General features: G+C 37.7%; 1 protein-coding gene across 1 annotated transcript; it reads left to right on the top strand.

Annotated features, from left to right (window-relative positions):
- The first annotated feature begins 14,208 nt into the window (after nucleotides 1-14,208).
- Nucleotides 14,209-15,084, top strand: LOC120359058. The gene has a single exon (XM_039455353.1). The coding sequence runs from the start codon at nucleotides 14,209-14,211 to the stop codon at nucleotides 15,082-15,084; it is 876 nt and encodes a 291-aa protein (XP_039311287.1).
- Nucleotides 15,085-15,689: the final 605 nt, after the last annotated feature.

Below are 15,689 nucleotides of genomic sequence, written 5' to 3'. Positions count from 1 at the left end.
CTCTTTTATTTCCCGTAGGATACAATCGAGCTCTTTCGATTGGGTCCACGACTCTCTTTATTTCCCGCAGGATACAGTCGAGCTCTTTCGATTGGGTCCGCGACTCTCTTTATTTCCCGTAGGATACAATCGAGCTCTTTCGATTGGGTCCACGACTTTCTTTATTTCCCGTAGGATACAATCGAGCTCTTTCGATTGGGTCCACGACTCTCTTTACTTCCCGCAGGATACAGTCGAGCTCTTTCGATTGGGTCCGCGACTCTTTTATTTCCCGTAGGATACAATCGAGCTCTTTCGATTGGGTCCACGACTCTCTTTACTTCCCGCAGGATACAGTCGAGCTCTTTCGATTGGGTCCGCGACTCTTTTTATTTCCCGTAGGATACAATCGAGCTCTTTCGATTGGGTCCACGACTCTCTTTACTTCCCGCAGGATACAGTCGAGCTCTTTCGATTGGGTCCGCGACTCTTTTTATTTCCCGTAGGATACAATCGAGCTCTTTCGATTGGGTCCACGACTCTCTTTATTTCCCGCAGGATACAGTCGAGCTCTTTCGATTGGGTCCGCGACTCTTTTATTTCCCGTAGGATACAATCGAGCTCTTTCGGTTGGGTCCACGACTCTCTTTACTTCCCGCAGGATACAGTCGAGCTCTTTCGATTGGGTCCGCGACTCTTTTTATTTCCCGTAGGATACAATCGAGCTCTTTCGATTGGGTCCACGACTCTCTTTACTTCCCGCAGGATACAGTCGAGCTCTTTCGATTGGGTCCGCGACTCTTTTATTTCCCGTAGGATACAATCGAGCTCTTTCGATTGGGTCCACGACTCTCTTTATTTCCCGCAGGATACAGTCGAGCTCTTTCGATTGGGTCCGCGACTCTTTTTATTTCCCGTAGGATACAATCGAGCTCTTTCGATTGGGTCCACGACTCTCTTTATTTCCCGCAGGATACAGTCGAGCTCTTTCGATTGGGTCCGCGACTCTTTTATTTCCCGTAGGATACAATCGAGCTCTTTCGATTGGGTCCACGACTCTCTTTATTTCCCGCAGGATACAATCGAGCTCTCGCGATTGGGTCCGCGACTCTCCTTATTCCCTGCTGGATACAATCGAACTCTCGTTCGATTGAATTCGCAGTTTTCTTTGCTTCCAGCGGAAACGAAGAATTCCGTTTCTCTTATTAATTCAAACTTTTTCCTTTTGCTTTTCTTTTTTCTTCTTTCAAGAAGTTATAATATAAATTTTATTTCCCTTTATAAGAAAGAGAGAACGTAGCCTCAATTCTCAAATTCATTTTAGTGCGTAAGCGAGTCCCTGACCATAAAACTCGAAGAGCCATTAAGAACTGTCGGAATCGCCGAAATAAGAAGCTCCGGAGGCTTGGCGCATCGTTATCGCTCTGCGGTAAATTACGCAAACAGCGAGCAAAAATTTCTGTTTTGCCTAACGCTCTAATTAATTTGAGTACTTCCGACGAACCGACCGACTCATCTCCGCCAGTCTCAAATCCGTCCCCCGAATCACACTCTTTTTCCCCCTGTCGTTATCCTTCCCCCTCTTACTCTCCTGGATCTCATGTAGAACCAGATTTTAAACAACCACCAGGGTCACCGTCTTCTACCTTCGATCCTTTTGCAGAACCCTTAGCCTCTCCTCGGGATTCAACCTTTTCTCCTACAGATTTTCCTCCTACACCTTCCCCCGATTTTTTTTATCGTAATTCCGATTCACCTGTTCGAAGACCTCCGGAAGATCCATATTCCCCCGCGCTAGAGTTTCCCCAAGAAAACCCGCATTCCGATTCATTATTTACTCCCGAACAGGTAGAGAATATAGTAAATGAAAATATCGAAGCGAATCGAAGAGTACTCAATGAATTTGAAGAAATCTTCGACTCGCTCCAAAGCCTACCTGGATAACTAAAAATCCCTTGATCATAAAATACACCTACACATGCACACTTATAACCAACTAGACTTTAAGTTATAATTACAATTTTTGTTATTAAGAACATAAGATATTTTTCTTCTTTTTATTATACATGTTTTCTACTAACAAAAATATTATTTGTAAATTAATAATTATTATTTTAGTCATCACCTATCATTGTAATTGGTTATTTCTTTTATTATGTTAAAATAAATTGTAATTCTTAGTTTCAATCATTTTTCTTTACTTCAATCACCTCTAATTCCCGCTCCGATAAAATTGCACTTAGTCTGATCCCGCGTAAAAGCGATTCGATTCGTTTACGCAAAATAAGGACTACACGAATGCAAGAGTCTGAATGAGAATCATAGGTCGTCATTCTCGACACCTGACCTACATTCTGACTCACCTGACGCATTCGACTCGTCGCACTCGCCCGGAGACATGTGTGCGAGAGATTAGGCCTGTTCCGTCCTTCCTACGTCGCTCGAATTATTTCTCTAAGTCTCTACCTGCCAACCGACCCGAGAGACTTATTTCGAGAATTCTGGACGTAACAATATTCAAAGTTTTCAATTTATATTATTAAAAAATTATTTCGTTTAACGTATATTTTATAAACTAACAAAACACATACACATTTACTTTAACTATACAGGGTGATTCAGAATAACCCGTTGTCTTTCAAGGAACGTATTCCTGGTCGAATTCTAAGACGATTTTTCCTTTGCCAAAAATTGTCAGACGCTTAGATTTTGAAATATCAGCCGATTAAGTTAGCGTATCACGGGTCGAATACAGATGGTACGCAGGGGCGGCGCACTCACCGTTATGCGCGGGTGTGTCGTGAGGTGCCTGCTGCGCTCAGCTGATACAACACACAAGTCTTTCTTCCTTCTCTCTCTCTCTCTCTCTCTCTCTCTCTCTCTTTCTCTCTCTGTCACATCACAATGCTAGCTTTAACTTAAAAATGTAATTAATTTTCTTCTTAATTTTAATGATTTTAATAAGAGAAGTGCTAGGAAATTTTTTGTACAGTCGAAGAATCGAACAAAGAATTGCACGAAATCTACAAAAGAGAGAAAGAGAGTGAGAGAAGAGAAAAACTTGTGTGTTGTATCAGTTGAGCGCAGCAGGCACCTCACGACACACCCGCGCTTAATGGTGAGTGCGCCGCCCCTGCGTATTAGTATACCATTTGTATTCAACCCGTGATACGCTAACTTAATCGGTTGATATTTCAAAATCTAAGCGTCTGACAAATTTTTGGTAAAAGAAAAATCGTCTTAGAATTCGACCAAGAATACGTCCCTTGAAAGACAAGGGGTTATTCTGAATCACCCTGTATATATACATAAAGATATATTTTTAATTAACATTAATTATGATTCTATTTTTGTTTTTCAAATTTTATACGTATTACATTTATTATATATTCTTTGCGGTTTGTATAAAACTTTAGTTTATTTTGAGCAATAAATTAATTACATCTTTTAATTTGTACTTTTATTTTAGAATTTTAAATAAATTTTTAAACTAGGATTTGCCAATTATTAATTAGAGATAAATTATGTTCAGCGACCGAATAGTTCTTTTTTGTAAATCCATCTAAGATCTAATTATGTTCAATCGCTTCGCAAGTATAGTGCTGCGTTCCAAAAACTGTTGAAAAAAATTGCAATTTTTTTGCAAGCAATTGTATACATGTATAATAACAATGTAGACAATAAACGGAATTTTTCCTGCATTTAGTATTATAAATTGTCTTTCTTCATCTTTCTTTTATTATTAAAAATTTGGAATTTTGTAACGAACCGCCTTTATGCACTCCCCTCGGACCGCCCACCGTTCCAGGCTGTCCGGCCGAGCAACCGCCGGACAGCGAAAGATCGGCGCACAGCGCCAACAAAAACATCAAAACCGGCATAGCGCGCGTATACGCATCCGCGCGCCGAGAGATCGCCGCGCCCGCGCGCGCTCCGTAAAGCGACCAAAGTGGCGGTCGCTGCCGATCTCGAGCGGCGGTGATTCCCCTTCCGTAACCGCACCGTTCCGTACCCCCCGCACCGTCCCTGCCCAAACCCTCGAGATTCGGCTATATAAGCGCCGCCGCTCCGATAGCCGAGGCCATGATACAAGTACAAGGGTATGCTCATCCGGTGGTAGACCACTGCGCAGGTTTTGAAAGAGTGGGGGGTATCCAGCGTACGTCATCAACATGGTGATCAAAACGTCATACTCGGCGCCATGATACTTGGCAGCAGTGCTAGCAGGTTAGGTTACTCCGAATCTTTAAATTCATCGAACCAGTAGTGCTGTGTTAAAAGAAGAAGAATTTCATCATATTTAAAATGTACTGTGCTGCAAAAGGGTGCAAGAATAAACACCGGGAAACGACATATATGTCGGGGGAAAAAGTGCGGTATTTTCGTTTTCCAAAAGACCAAGCAGTAGCTATTAAATGGCTCGAAGTTTGTGAAAAACAAGATATCTCCGTTACCAGAGGTAAAGTATTGTAAAAATAATTTATGGCATTACTGAAACGAATATGTAAACAATAGTATTATAATTAATAATTCAATTTTTATTAAGAGAAAGATATTTTCAAATATTTAATCGAATTGATGGGCAAGAACCTAATATACATTTTGTGTTGTTTAGGGAGAATATGTTCGATACATTTCGAACCTTGGTGCTTTACAAAGTCAATGCAGCAGCTACTACTGCAGTACTCCCCAAAAAGAGTTCGCAAATTACGAAACGATGCAATACCTACACTGCATTTGTTTCACAAGTTGCAAGTGGAAAATACACCATTGTCTGACCATCCTGAGGAAATAATGGATGTATCATTACATGTCGATGATGCCCCTGATGCAGTGACGAATGTGTCAACGTCCACCGTCAATACGCCTAAAGAATTGATAAATACATCGACACACATCAATGATTCCATCAATGTCATTGATGCTATTGTGCCTGTGATGGATGCATCATTGACAAATATTGAAGATATGTCCAAAAACGTTTCAGTTACTATCAGTTCGCCTGCTGCAACGGATCATTGTAGCCCCAATAAAAACTCCATGTAAGTAATTAAGAATAGAATGTACTTTGTTTTTAAAAAAAGAAAATGTTAAGTTTATATCTTTTGAAGTGTTTAACAAAATATATCTATTTTTTCAACGTAGTGTTATTTTTATATACGTACACATTGTGTATACAATAACAAATTGTTAATATTTAATTTCATGCTTTCAGAGAGGAACTGCAACGGGAATTGGCAGCCTTGAAAAATAAGTTTAATAAAGAAAAATTGAATAGGTCAGTGATATTTTTTTAAATTTTCAGAATGAAAACATGGGTATTTTTGTCATTGAAGCAATGCAATTTCAAATGCAATTTACAGATGTAATTTTTAATTGACGTCTAACGTAAATATAAAAATTATTTTTTAGCGACAATCTGAAAATTCAACTCGCTGCAATGAAAAATAAGATTCGGCAGTCCGAGCAAAATCGGTCTGAAGACAATAAAAAGTACGAGGCAAAGACGCACCGCATTTTAGAAAAGATATTCGCGCCAGGACAAATACGGATGCTCTTGAATCCTTCTCGGAAACGCATAACTTGGTCTTCGGAAGACATAGCCAATGCTATGTCATTGAGATGCGTCAGTCCGAAGGCATACCGATACCTCAAAGATATTATGAAAATACCACTACCCTCACTACAAACGCTTCGGAGGTGGGCGACGAACATTAATGTAGAGCCGGGTGTTTTGAATGCTATACTCGACTGTATGAGGTTTAAGGGTAAAAGCATGCCAGATTTTGGAAAATTGGTTACACTGACATTTGATGAAATGTACTTGTCAAATAAAGTAGCTGTAGATCGAAAGAAACAGCAAGTTGTAGGTCCACACAAAACGTGTCAGTGCGTCATGGTCCGAAGTTTATTTATAAATTGGAAACAACCTATATACTATAATTATGACACACCTATGACTAAAGACAACATTCTGTGCATTATTTCGCGATTATACGATGCAGGTTATACGGTTGTCTCTATGACTTGCGACATGAGTCCGACAAACATGGCATTGTGGTCGGAACTTGAAATAGGAATAACACCAAAGAAGTCTTATTTTCAGCATCCTATAAACAATAATATTAATATTTTTGTATTTGCAGATATGCCACATCTTCTGAAATTGGCAAGAAATCATTTTCTTGACAACGGGTTCAGTATCGGGGAACATCTTGTAGACAAAAAATGCATCGAACGAATCCTATCCATTAATGCGAAAGATATGAAGATATCTCACAACATCAGCCAGTATCATCTCGACGTTCAAGGGTCCGAACGGCAAAAAGTGCTTCCTGCTGCACAGTTATTGTCCGAAAGGACTGCTTCCGCTATCGAATGGTACGGGCAAAAAGGATATTTAGACAATTTCCACTGGGCGGAAACAGCACAAGTAATTCGTATATTCAACAACTGGTTTGACATTTTTAACGCGAGTTCAAAATTAGGAAAACACGAGGGCAAAAACGCATACGGTGTAAATCTCCAGAAGCAAAATGATATTTTATGCGAAATGGATAAACTTATGCATGAAATTAAAATAGGTAAACATAAAACCTTGATTTCCTTCCAGAAAGGAATCATAGTTAGTAATAATTCTTTGCAGAAATTGTTATCTCAAATCACCGAAATGTGCTCCAATTTTAAGTTCAATGTAGAATACATATTAACCAGGCGCTTAAACCAAGACGTATTAGAGAACTTTTTTTCATTTATAAGGGCCACTGGTTGCGCTTATGACCAGCCAACTGCGTTAGATTTTAAATATCGTTTAAGAAGATACATACTAGGAAAGCAGTCAGTAAATTTATTTTGTAACATAGGTTCTTGTAATGTAACATCAGAATCTGTTTCTCCGCTTGTAAGCAGCGAATCATGTCAAGTATTGAGCGAAATGCTGACACCCTATGTTTTGCCGGATGAACCACGCAACGAGGAAGAAGAACTGTTTGACGAATCTTACAATGATAATAATAATGTAACCATATGTGATTTATCTACGTATTGCGCAACTGTCGAAGAAGAACAACTTCTTGCGTCTTTGGATGATATTAATATTGTAGACGTTATCGAAGACGAAGGATTAAAATACGTGGCCGGATATGTAGCTTACAGATATAAATCAAAATATCCTTATTTAGGAGTTGAAACATGTGAAATGCCTACTATAAGTAATGTAGATTGGATTCAATTTATTTCTCGCGGTAAATGTACATATCCGTCGGAAGACAGCTGCGCGAACGATAAATATCGAATTCGAGAAATATCATGAGTCAAATCTACGAAAAAATCTGTTTATATTTAACGAATTGGCCGATATTGTAAGTTATAAGATACAATCAATTCCACGTGAAGTCATTTTATGCTTTATTCGAACACGAACGTATATTCGAGTTCGTGAAATCAATCGGCAAATATCTGAAAATAATAGAAAAAGAAATAAGAAAAAAAAATTGAGAAAATTTACAAATAATAAAGTTTAATAATACTTTAATACAAATCTTTGTTTTCTTTCCCTGAATTACATTTCCTTTCATTATTCTTCTAAAATTTATTTAATCTAATTAAGTTATTTAATTCAAAGTTTTATTAATTTTACTTATAACTTTTAATGTAATAAATATATGCATATACAAACGCTTATAATAATTAAAATTTACTAATAACATTAATTTTATGTATATTTTATTTTATATTAATAAATATTATTTTTATACAATTTTTACGTTATTTTTCATCTTAAACATATACTTTATACACATATCCCAGTTATTTGCTTCATATTTAATGTATTATAGAAAATTCACAATAAAATGTATAACTTTTATGCAATAACATTTATAATAATGGCAAAATAGTAATGTTTTCTATAATGTGTATTACAAGAAATGTATTATAACAACTTCGCCATATTAACATATATAGTGAGAATATATTACTTTAGGCGTTATAGTTTAATCGTTACCACAAAATAAAGTTCGATTTTACCGCGTAACGATGACGTATACTGGATACAAAATTTGATTGGCCGCTCTACTGTCACGTGATTTTGAGGTGCGCATAAGCATACCCTTGTACTTGTATCATGGCCGAGGCTTCTTTTCCCGTCCGCCTTCCGTCCGAGAAAGAAGTACATCCTGAGCGCTAGTCGGAGTTAAGAGAACTTAGCTTCCGTCAAGTGATCTTGACAACTAGCCATCCGCTTCCCAGACCGCCGGTTCACGGGCTCAAGTCCACCTTGGGCTCCACCAGGATATCCTGATAGCCGGCACTTCCCCGATCCGCTGTCCTGCCACGGCATCGACTCACGACTCGGGGTGTGGAGCTCCGCGCCTCCACCAAGTGATCTTGGCGTGAGTCGATTGCCACCGCCGTATAACATCGCGGCACTAACCGCAGCGCGTTGCGATCGGATTCGAGGGAAAGTACGGCCGTACCGCGTGCATGACGACTTCGGCCGTGGCCGCAGCCTTCGGCAAGGCCACGGCACCAGCGCGTCAACAGGGATTCCGAATTCCGAGAAGCTCGGTTCGGAGTCCCTCGCTTGTAAATAAACACCGCCTGCAAATATCGCGTTTAAATTCGACCGTTCCGATCACCGCGTTCGACTGTCCGCCGTTATTTGTCCGCGCGTTCTGATTTTCCGTTGTCCGTCCAGGAGTAAATATAAGCTTTTGTTACGTCCATCCGAGCGTCATCGTCATTCGTCCGTCCGCGCGCCGCGTTCAGAACGCCGCTATCTTATACCGCACTATCTACACAGAATAAAGAGTGTTTTATCCACCATTCACGACGTCTAGTTCTCTTGGCGACCTCCTCCGCATCCTCGTCCACCAAACTCCCGCTGCCCCGTGCGCGGAAAAATTAGGTCGTTACAATTTTATTATAATTTTATATAATTATAATTATTAATATTTATTCGATATATAATCGATATAATGCTTATTCATTCAGGGTCAATATAAATAGTTTTTTTAAGTAATGAATATATTTATAATCGATATTTTTAATCGATATCGACAAGTCTACAACGAACACCGAGCGTAACGAAAGGCCACGTGCGCGCATAGCCAAACTTTGCCATGCGACCACACGTAGAGATCCTCAAGTAAGAGATTGGACATCGCTTAGACAACTTTTGATTAGTGCTTTGATTCGCCATATTGTTCAGGACACTTTCGGCGCGCTTTCAAAAAATATTTAAATCAATTTAGTATATATGTAGATTATTAACATACAAAAATAAATTTAACTAAGAATTCATGTATGTTTATATTGGTTGTTTAAAGAAAATAAAGAAAATACCTAAAATAAATAAATAAATACCTAAAATAAAAAAAAAGTTTGATTTAATATGAGTATGCTTATTTAGTCTTTATGCAAATTATTTTATTTATATAAAATAATAAATAATAATTATAACAATAATAATAATAACAATAAATAATGATACATTTGTAATTGCTAACATTGCTAATTTCCAACTTATAGTGCATGTATCAGTAGAAATACTAATAATGTATTGTTTATGTTTAATTTTAAAATATGTCTTAATGTACGGTGACTTGGATTTAAAATGCCTCGTTGCGCAGCCAAAGGTTGTTCAAATTCTTCAATGAAAAAAAAAAAAAAAAAAAATGTGCTATTTTCCTTTGAAAGAACCTGAAAGATGTGGAATTTGGATTAAAAATGTTAATCGAGAAAATTGGATACCTAGTAAACATTTTGCATTGTGTCAAGTAATATATTTAACATTGACAGCTTTAATAACATTGAACTTGACTTTGAGGTTATTTAATTTTTTATAAATATAAAATTTTTTAATAATAATGGCATTACATTTATAATACATAGGAACACTTTGCTCTTAAAATGTGGGAAAATCAACGTGATGGTTTTTTAAAACTAAAAGGAAATGCCATACCTACTATATTTGGAGATGCGGGTAATTTTTTTATTTGTACAAATTTTATTTATTTTATTTTTATTTAAATGAAAAATGATATTAAACTTTTACAATTTATTTTTAAATAAAAGAAGTTTTGCCAATATATTATTTTCTATTTTTACAACAGGATCAAATATGAATTTGAATGATCAAGGCAAAGCATCTTTTAGTAATTTTTATAATAAGGATACAGTTACATTTATACATGATAAAGAAAGTGATATTCAAGAAAGTGATACTCAATGCATTGAAAATGAATCTATTTCAGATAAATTGGTTAATATTAATAAAGCAACAAATAATATAGAAATAAATATTGAAGATGATATGCAAACAAATAACAAATCTGTAAGTAATATGGTGTTACGTCCAGGGTTAAAGAAGGGTAGACAAGATATAGAGGGAGAAGGGAGGGACGTAACAATTCGAGAGTGTGCACGTGCGGCACGGGAGACCGCGTCGACAACCCGGGATATAGGTCAGTAGGGCCCGCAGCGGGAGGCCCCAATGGCAAAATATCCGGGATGCTCTGCGTCCCTTGGTCCTATTTTGAGGCAACAAACTTAATTGCTTTACCTCGGGATTGGACCTAGTGCTTATCTTGTAAGAGCGAGGGATGGTGGTAGTGGTTATGAAATTAGCACCAATTAATTATTGTACCTGGTTTATTTTAATCAGTAGTAAATGAGAATACAAATTTGTTTATTTTAAAAAATGATTTATATTCATAAAAAACAACGGTTTAAACTAAAGGCTCTATATAATTTTTAAGTTAACAATTACAATGTCGAATACAACTGGACTTGTGATATAATTATAATGTTAAACTAAGAGAAGGCTAAAATCAAATATTATATCCCTATAGGAACGATTTAAACTGTAGGTTCTATAAATTTAAAGTAAACAATTACAATGTAGAGTATACTATACAACTGACTTATTCTTATATCGGATAATTACTACTTATAATTTTCTTAACTATATAAATACATATATATATATATATATATATATATATATATATATATACGTGTATGTATGTGTGGATGTAGGTGTGCGATTTACATTGGAAGTTCTTTTAACACAGCGGTGTTGGGGCGGAAATGATTTAAGAATATTAGCTTGGGGACTAAATAATACCTTGGGTATGTATGGGGAAGACACACAGGAACGAGCGCATCGGGGGGAGAACGGGAAAGGAAGGCACGGACCGCTTCGAGATCAAATTCTTTGGGCCCGAGCGAGAACGCCCCAGGAGGGAGTGGGGCAGAGGACATTGGAAGTACCGACAAAACAGATTCCAATGACTGAAGGGGACCAGGGGCAAAATAGCAACGTGGGAGGAGGGGTGGCAGCTCCTCTACGAATTCCACACTAGCGCGGGGCTAGGAGAACGATTCTCATCCTCGAGATCGTGAGATCCGAGGATCGAAGGAGTTGAGAAAGTTTCCTCCTCCTCTTCGAGATCGCGGGCCCCTACACTAGGAGAATCCGCAGGAAATTGGTCTTCCACCGGATCGTAGACAACAGGGATCGGAGTTCCAGGATGAGAGAGTGAAACAGGAGAATCCGGGAAGATTCTATAAGTTAATTGAGAATCGGGGGAGTCGGCGCGAAGAAAATTATCTATGGGGGAGTCAGCGCGAAGATATTCTACGGGGGAGTCAGCGCGAAGATTTTCTACGGGGGAGTCAGCGCGAAGATTTTCTACGGGGGAGTCGGGGCGCGGAGAATTATCTAAGGGGGAGTCGGTGCGATAAAAACTATCTACTGGGGAGTAGGCGTGGGGAAAATTATCTACGGGGGAGTGGGGGAAAAATGCGAATGGGGGAAGTCGCTCTTCTTCCGGTGCGACCGGCGAGTACGAGACAGGGGGGCAAAGTCGATTGACTTGGGCGGCGATCTGGTGGATTTCCTCCTCAATGGCTTTCAGGCGGCGGATTCGGCGATTGTGGCGATTCCGGTGCCGCTTCACGGCTGCTCGGGACTTATATTCGTGGATTCGGGGAATATTATCATTATTCACTAAAAAAGAACGAAACTCCGTTTCTTTCTATGTTTATCGAAAGGTTGAAATTTAAACACTCCTTCGGGTTAACCCGAACAGGGTTCGAGTGAAACCAGAGGAGATTGAAGGTAAAAAGGGTTCGGCTAAATCTAAAGAGAGGAAGAGGAGGAAAGAAATTTTTACGATTGAAGAGAAGAAATAAAGAGATTCTTCCGGATTGGCTCTTGTGAGTAAATCCCAAGAAGAATGGAGAATTAGTAAATAAAAGATTCCTCCGGATTGACTCTTGTGAGTAAATCCTAAGAAAGAGGAAAATTAATAATAAAGAGATTCCTCCGGATTGACTCTTGTGAGTAAATCCTAAGAAAGAGGAAAATTAATAATAAAAAGATTCTTCCGGATTGAGTCTTGTGAGTAAATCCCACGAAGAATGGAAAATTAGTAATAAAAAGATTCCTCCGGATTGACTCTTGTGAGTAAATCCTAAGAAAGAGGAAAATTAATAATAAAAGGATTCCTCCGGATTGACTCTTGTGAGTAAATCCTAAGAAAGAGGAAAATTAATAATAAAAAGATTCCTCCGGATTGACTCTTGTGAGTAAATCCTAAGAAAGAGGAAAATTAATAATAAAGAGATTCTTCCGGATTGACTCTTGTGAGTAAATCCCAAGAAGAATGGAAAATTAGTAATAAAAAGATTCCTCCGGATTGACTCTTGTGAGTAAATCCTAAGAAAGAGGAAAATTAATAATAAAGAGATTCCTCCGGATTGACTCTTGTGAGTAAATCCTAAGAAAGAGGAAAATTAATAATAAAAAGATTCCTCCGGATTGACTCTTGTGAGTAAATCCTAAGAAAGAGAAAAATTAATAATAAAGAGATTCTTCCGGATTGACTCTTGTGAGTAAATCCTAAGAAAGAGGAAAATTAATAATAAAAAGATTCCTCCGGATTGACTCTTGTGAGTAAATCCTAAGAAAGAGGAAAATTAGAGAGAGAGGGAGAGAGAGAGAGTATGGGAGGGGAGAGTAATAAATTTAGTGAATATATTATGTTTATACAAAAAAATCCTTCGCAAAGAGAGAAAAGGTGTTCGAAAAAAAGAACAAGAGCGGAAGTAAACTAGGTGATTAATTCTGGACTTACTACTTGCTGAATGTGTGAGTGTTGATAATAGTGAATGGAATACTCTCGGAGTCGCAGGCCTCCAAACTGGGCCGAACTCAGCGGGAGATGGTCCGGTCGGAGGGATTCCGCGTGCGATGGGCAATGGTCTGCAGACCCCAACCAGGCACGTTTCGAATGGCACTTTTTCTTTCGACCGAGACGTACGCTCCGCACGAGTTTAAAGGCCGCGATCCGAGAGTCAGAGAGCTCGAGCATACAAGATGCCACGGAACTGCGACTCGGAATGATCAAGACTAGACTGCTCGCTCCGCTGGAAAACGCGCCTATTTATACAAATTTTCGTCTATGATTCCCTTTGTCCCATCGAGGGCCGTGTGCACCACTTTATTCATTAATGCGCCCACGTACAATATTTGTTTTTATGACTTTTTTATATTTCTCGGTAATTGTTATCCGAGAAAGCGGCAGGTTTGACAATTGAACTCCTGAAGGCATTAAATGTCAAAAATTTTCGATTTATTGCTATGTGGGTGCCGGACGTTCAGAGTTCAAAGGGGTGCACACGTGCGTCTTCCAGCTCCTTGATTTCATTACCTTTGATGTTTTGGGCGTCAAGCGACAGTGTCATCTCAAATCTCCATGATTGGTGAATTTATCTCTACTTAATTCACGACATCTAATTATTGCCGTGAGAGTCACCATATTCTTGGAATCAGGGTGAGATCACCGTCGCTCGGCCCCCGTTAATTGGAATATCCGCTGGTTGCGAAGGAGAAGAATCGTTACTCCGCAGGACGTAACAATGGATAGAAACGACAAATTTATAAGCAATATGGATATAATTGATAACTCTACAAATTATATGGATTCAAGCCACGAAGATATTGAATTAAAAAACAGTGACATATCAGAAGTAACTTCAAATTTATGTCATAATTTAAATTCCTGTGATAATTGTTTTAGACATAAAATGAAAGTAACAGAAGTACAAAAACATTATACTAAATTATTCAATATACAAAAAAGAACTCAAATAAAATTAAAAAATGCTAATTACAAAATTAAAAGACTGCAAGAAGAAATAAATAAAAGTAATAGAACTTTAATGGAGAATGCTATTTCTAAAGTTTTAACAAAGAATCAAATTAAATTATTAACTGGCGAATTCAAGAAAGTTCCAAATTGGGATAATGAAACCATAAAAAAGGCATTAAGATATAAATTTATGTGTGGTCGTTCGGGATATGAAGAAATAAGTCGCGATTTGCCATTACCTTCGTTAAGAACGCTACGCCGACGATTGGAAAATGTCAAATTTACAAATGGGATATTAGAAGAAATTTTCGATTTTCTCTATATTAAAGTGTCTGCTTTTCAAAATAATCTTGATAAGCACTGTATGTTAGTTCTAGATGAAATGTCTATAACCTCTAGCAGATCATTTGATATTTCAACAAATTCATATGTTGGTTCTGTAGAATTATGTAAGAATAGCGATACAAAAAAATTTGCTTCTAAAGCACTAGTATTTATGCTAGCCGGTATTGCCAGTAGATGGAAGCAAGTCGTAGCTTATTATTTCACAGATAATAGTGTTGACGGTAATAATTTTAACTCAATTATTTGTGATATTATTAAAAAAGCTGAAAATATAGGATTACAGGTTCAAAGTGTCACGTCTGATATGGAATCAGCAAATATGACAATGTGGAAATCATTTGGAATTAATGTATCAAGGCACAGTACAATAATCAATTCCTGTCAACATCCTAATGACAAAAGTCGTAAACTCTTTTTCTTTCATGATTGTGCTCACGCCTTGAAAAATATAAATCAAGGTTTCTTAAAAAATGAAACAATCACTATACCTGATGAAATTGTTACCACGTTTGATTTGCCAACTAATATAGCCAGAGCAAAAGATTTAAACGAATTCTGTACTTCTCAGAATGAAATAGATTATGGTTTAAGAGGATGCTAAAGTACCGCGAATTACCGACATTTACAGTGCATTACATATCTTTGAATTGGCTTTACAGAATCACAAAAACTTTTTTTAGAATTGAAATACGCGTAAAAAGCAGGTGCGCTCTGGTCAATTTTGCAAGAAAATCGAACAAAAATTAATAAATCATTAAAAATTTACTCGTATAGCCGTCACCTGAGGTTAACTTTACCTTAATACAGAAGTTGTGTAGCTCGTACGTACAAAATGATAGTAGAGCGCACTTCAGAAAACATGCACGAATAACACTGACTGTGTGAAATTACGACTAAACACCTAACAAAAAAGATACGCTAATGTGCTTTTACCACATGCATATTTCGCTCAGCGAAGCTGAACTGTCATAAACAGAGCAAAATGGCACCCAACAGCAGTTGATAGATCTCTTCGCAGATGGCGCAGAAGTCGAAGGGCAAAATCGTATGATATATTTATGAGTGTGCTCGGTAATGTAGCGCTCTCCTGCTCGCTTGTCAGTATGTTCGAAAGAAATGTCAGTGTGTAAAAAATGTCAATGTGTAAAAATTCTATATTCCTATATTTCTTTATCTTTCCTTATGTCTATAAATTTGATAGCACTG

This window comes from Solenopsis invicta, chromosome 12 (assembly GCF_016802725.1).
Source record: "Solenopsis invicta isolate M01_SB chromosome 12, UNIL_Sinv_3.0, whole genome shotgun sequence".
Lineage (NCBI taxonomy): Eukaryota > Metazoa > Arthropoda > Insecta > Hymenoptera > Formicidae > Solenopsis > Solenopsis invicta.
The sequence above is the reverse complement of the archived record's forward strand: the minus strand, read 5'-3'. Positions and strand labels throughout refer to the sequence as shown.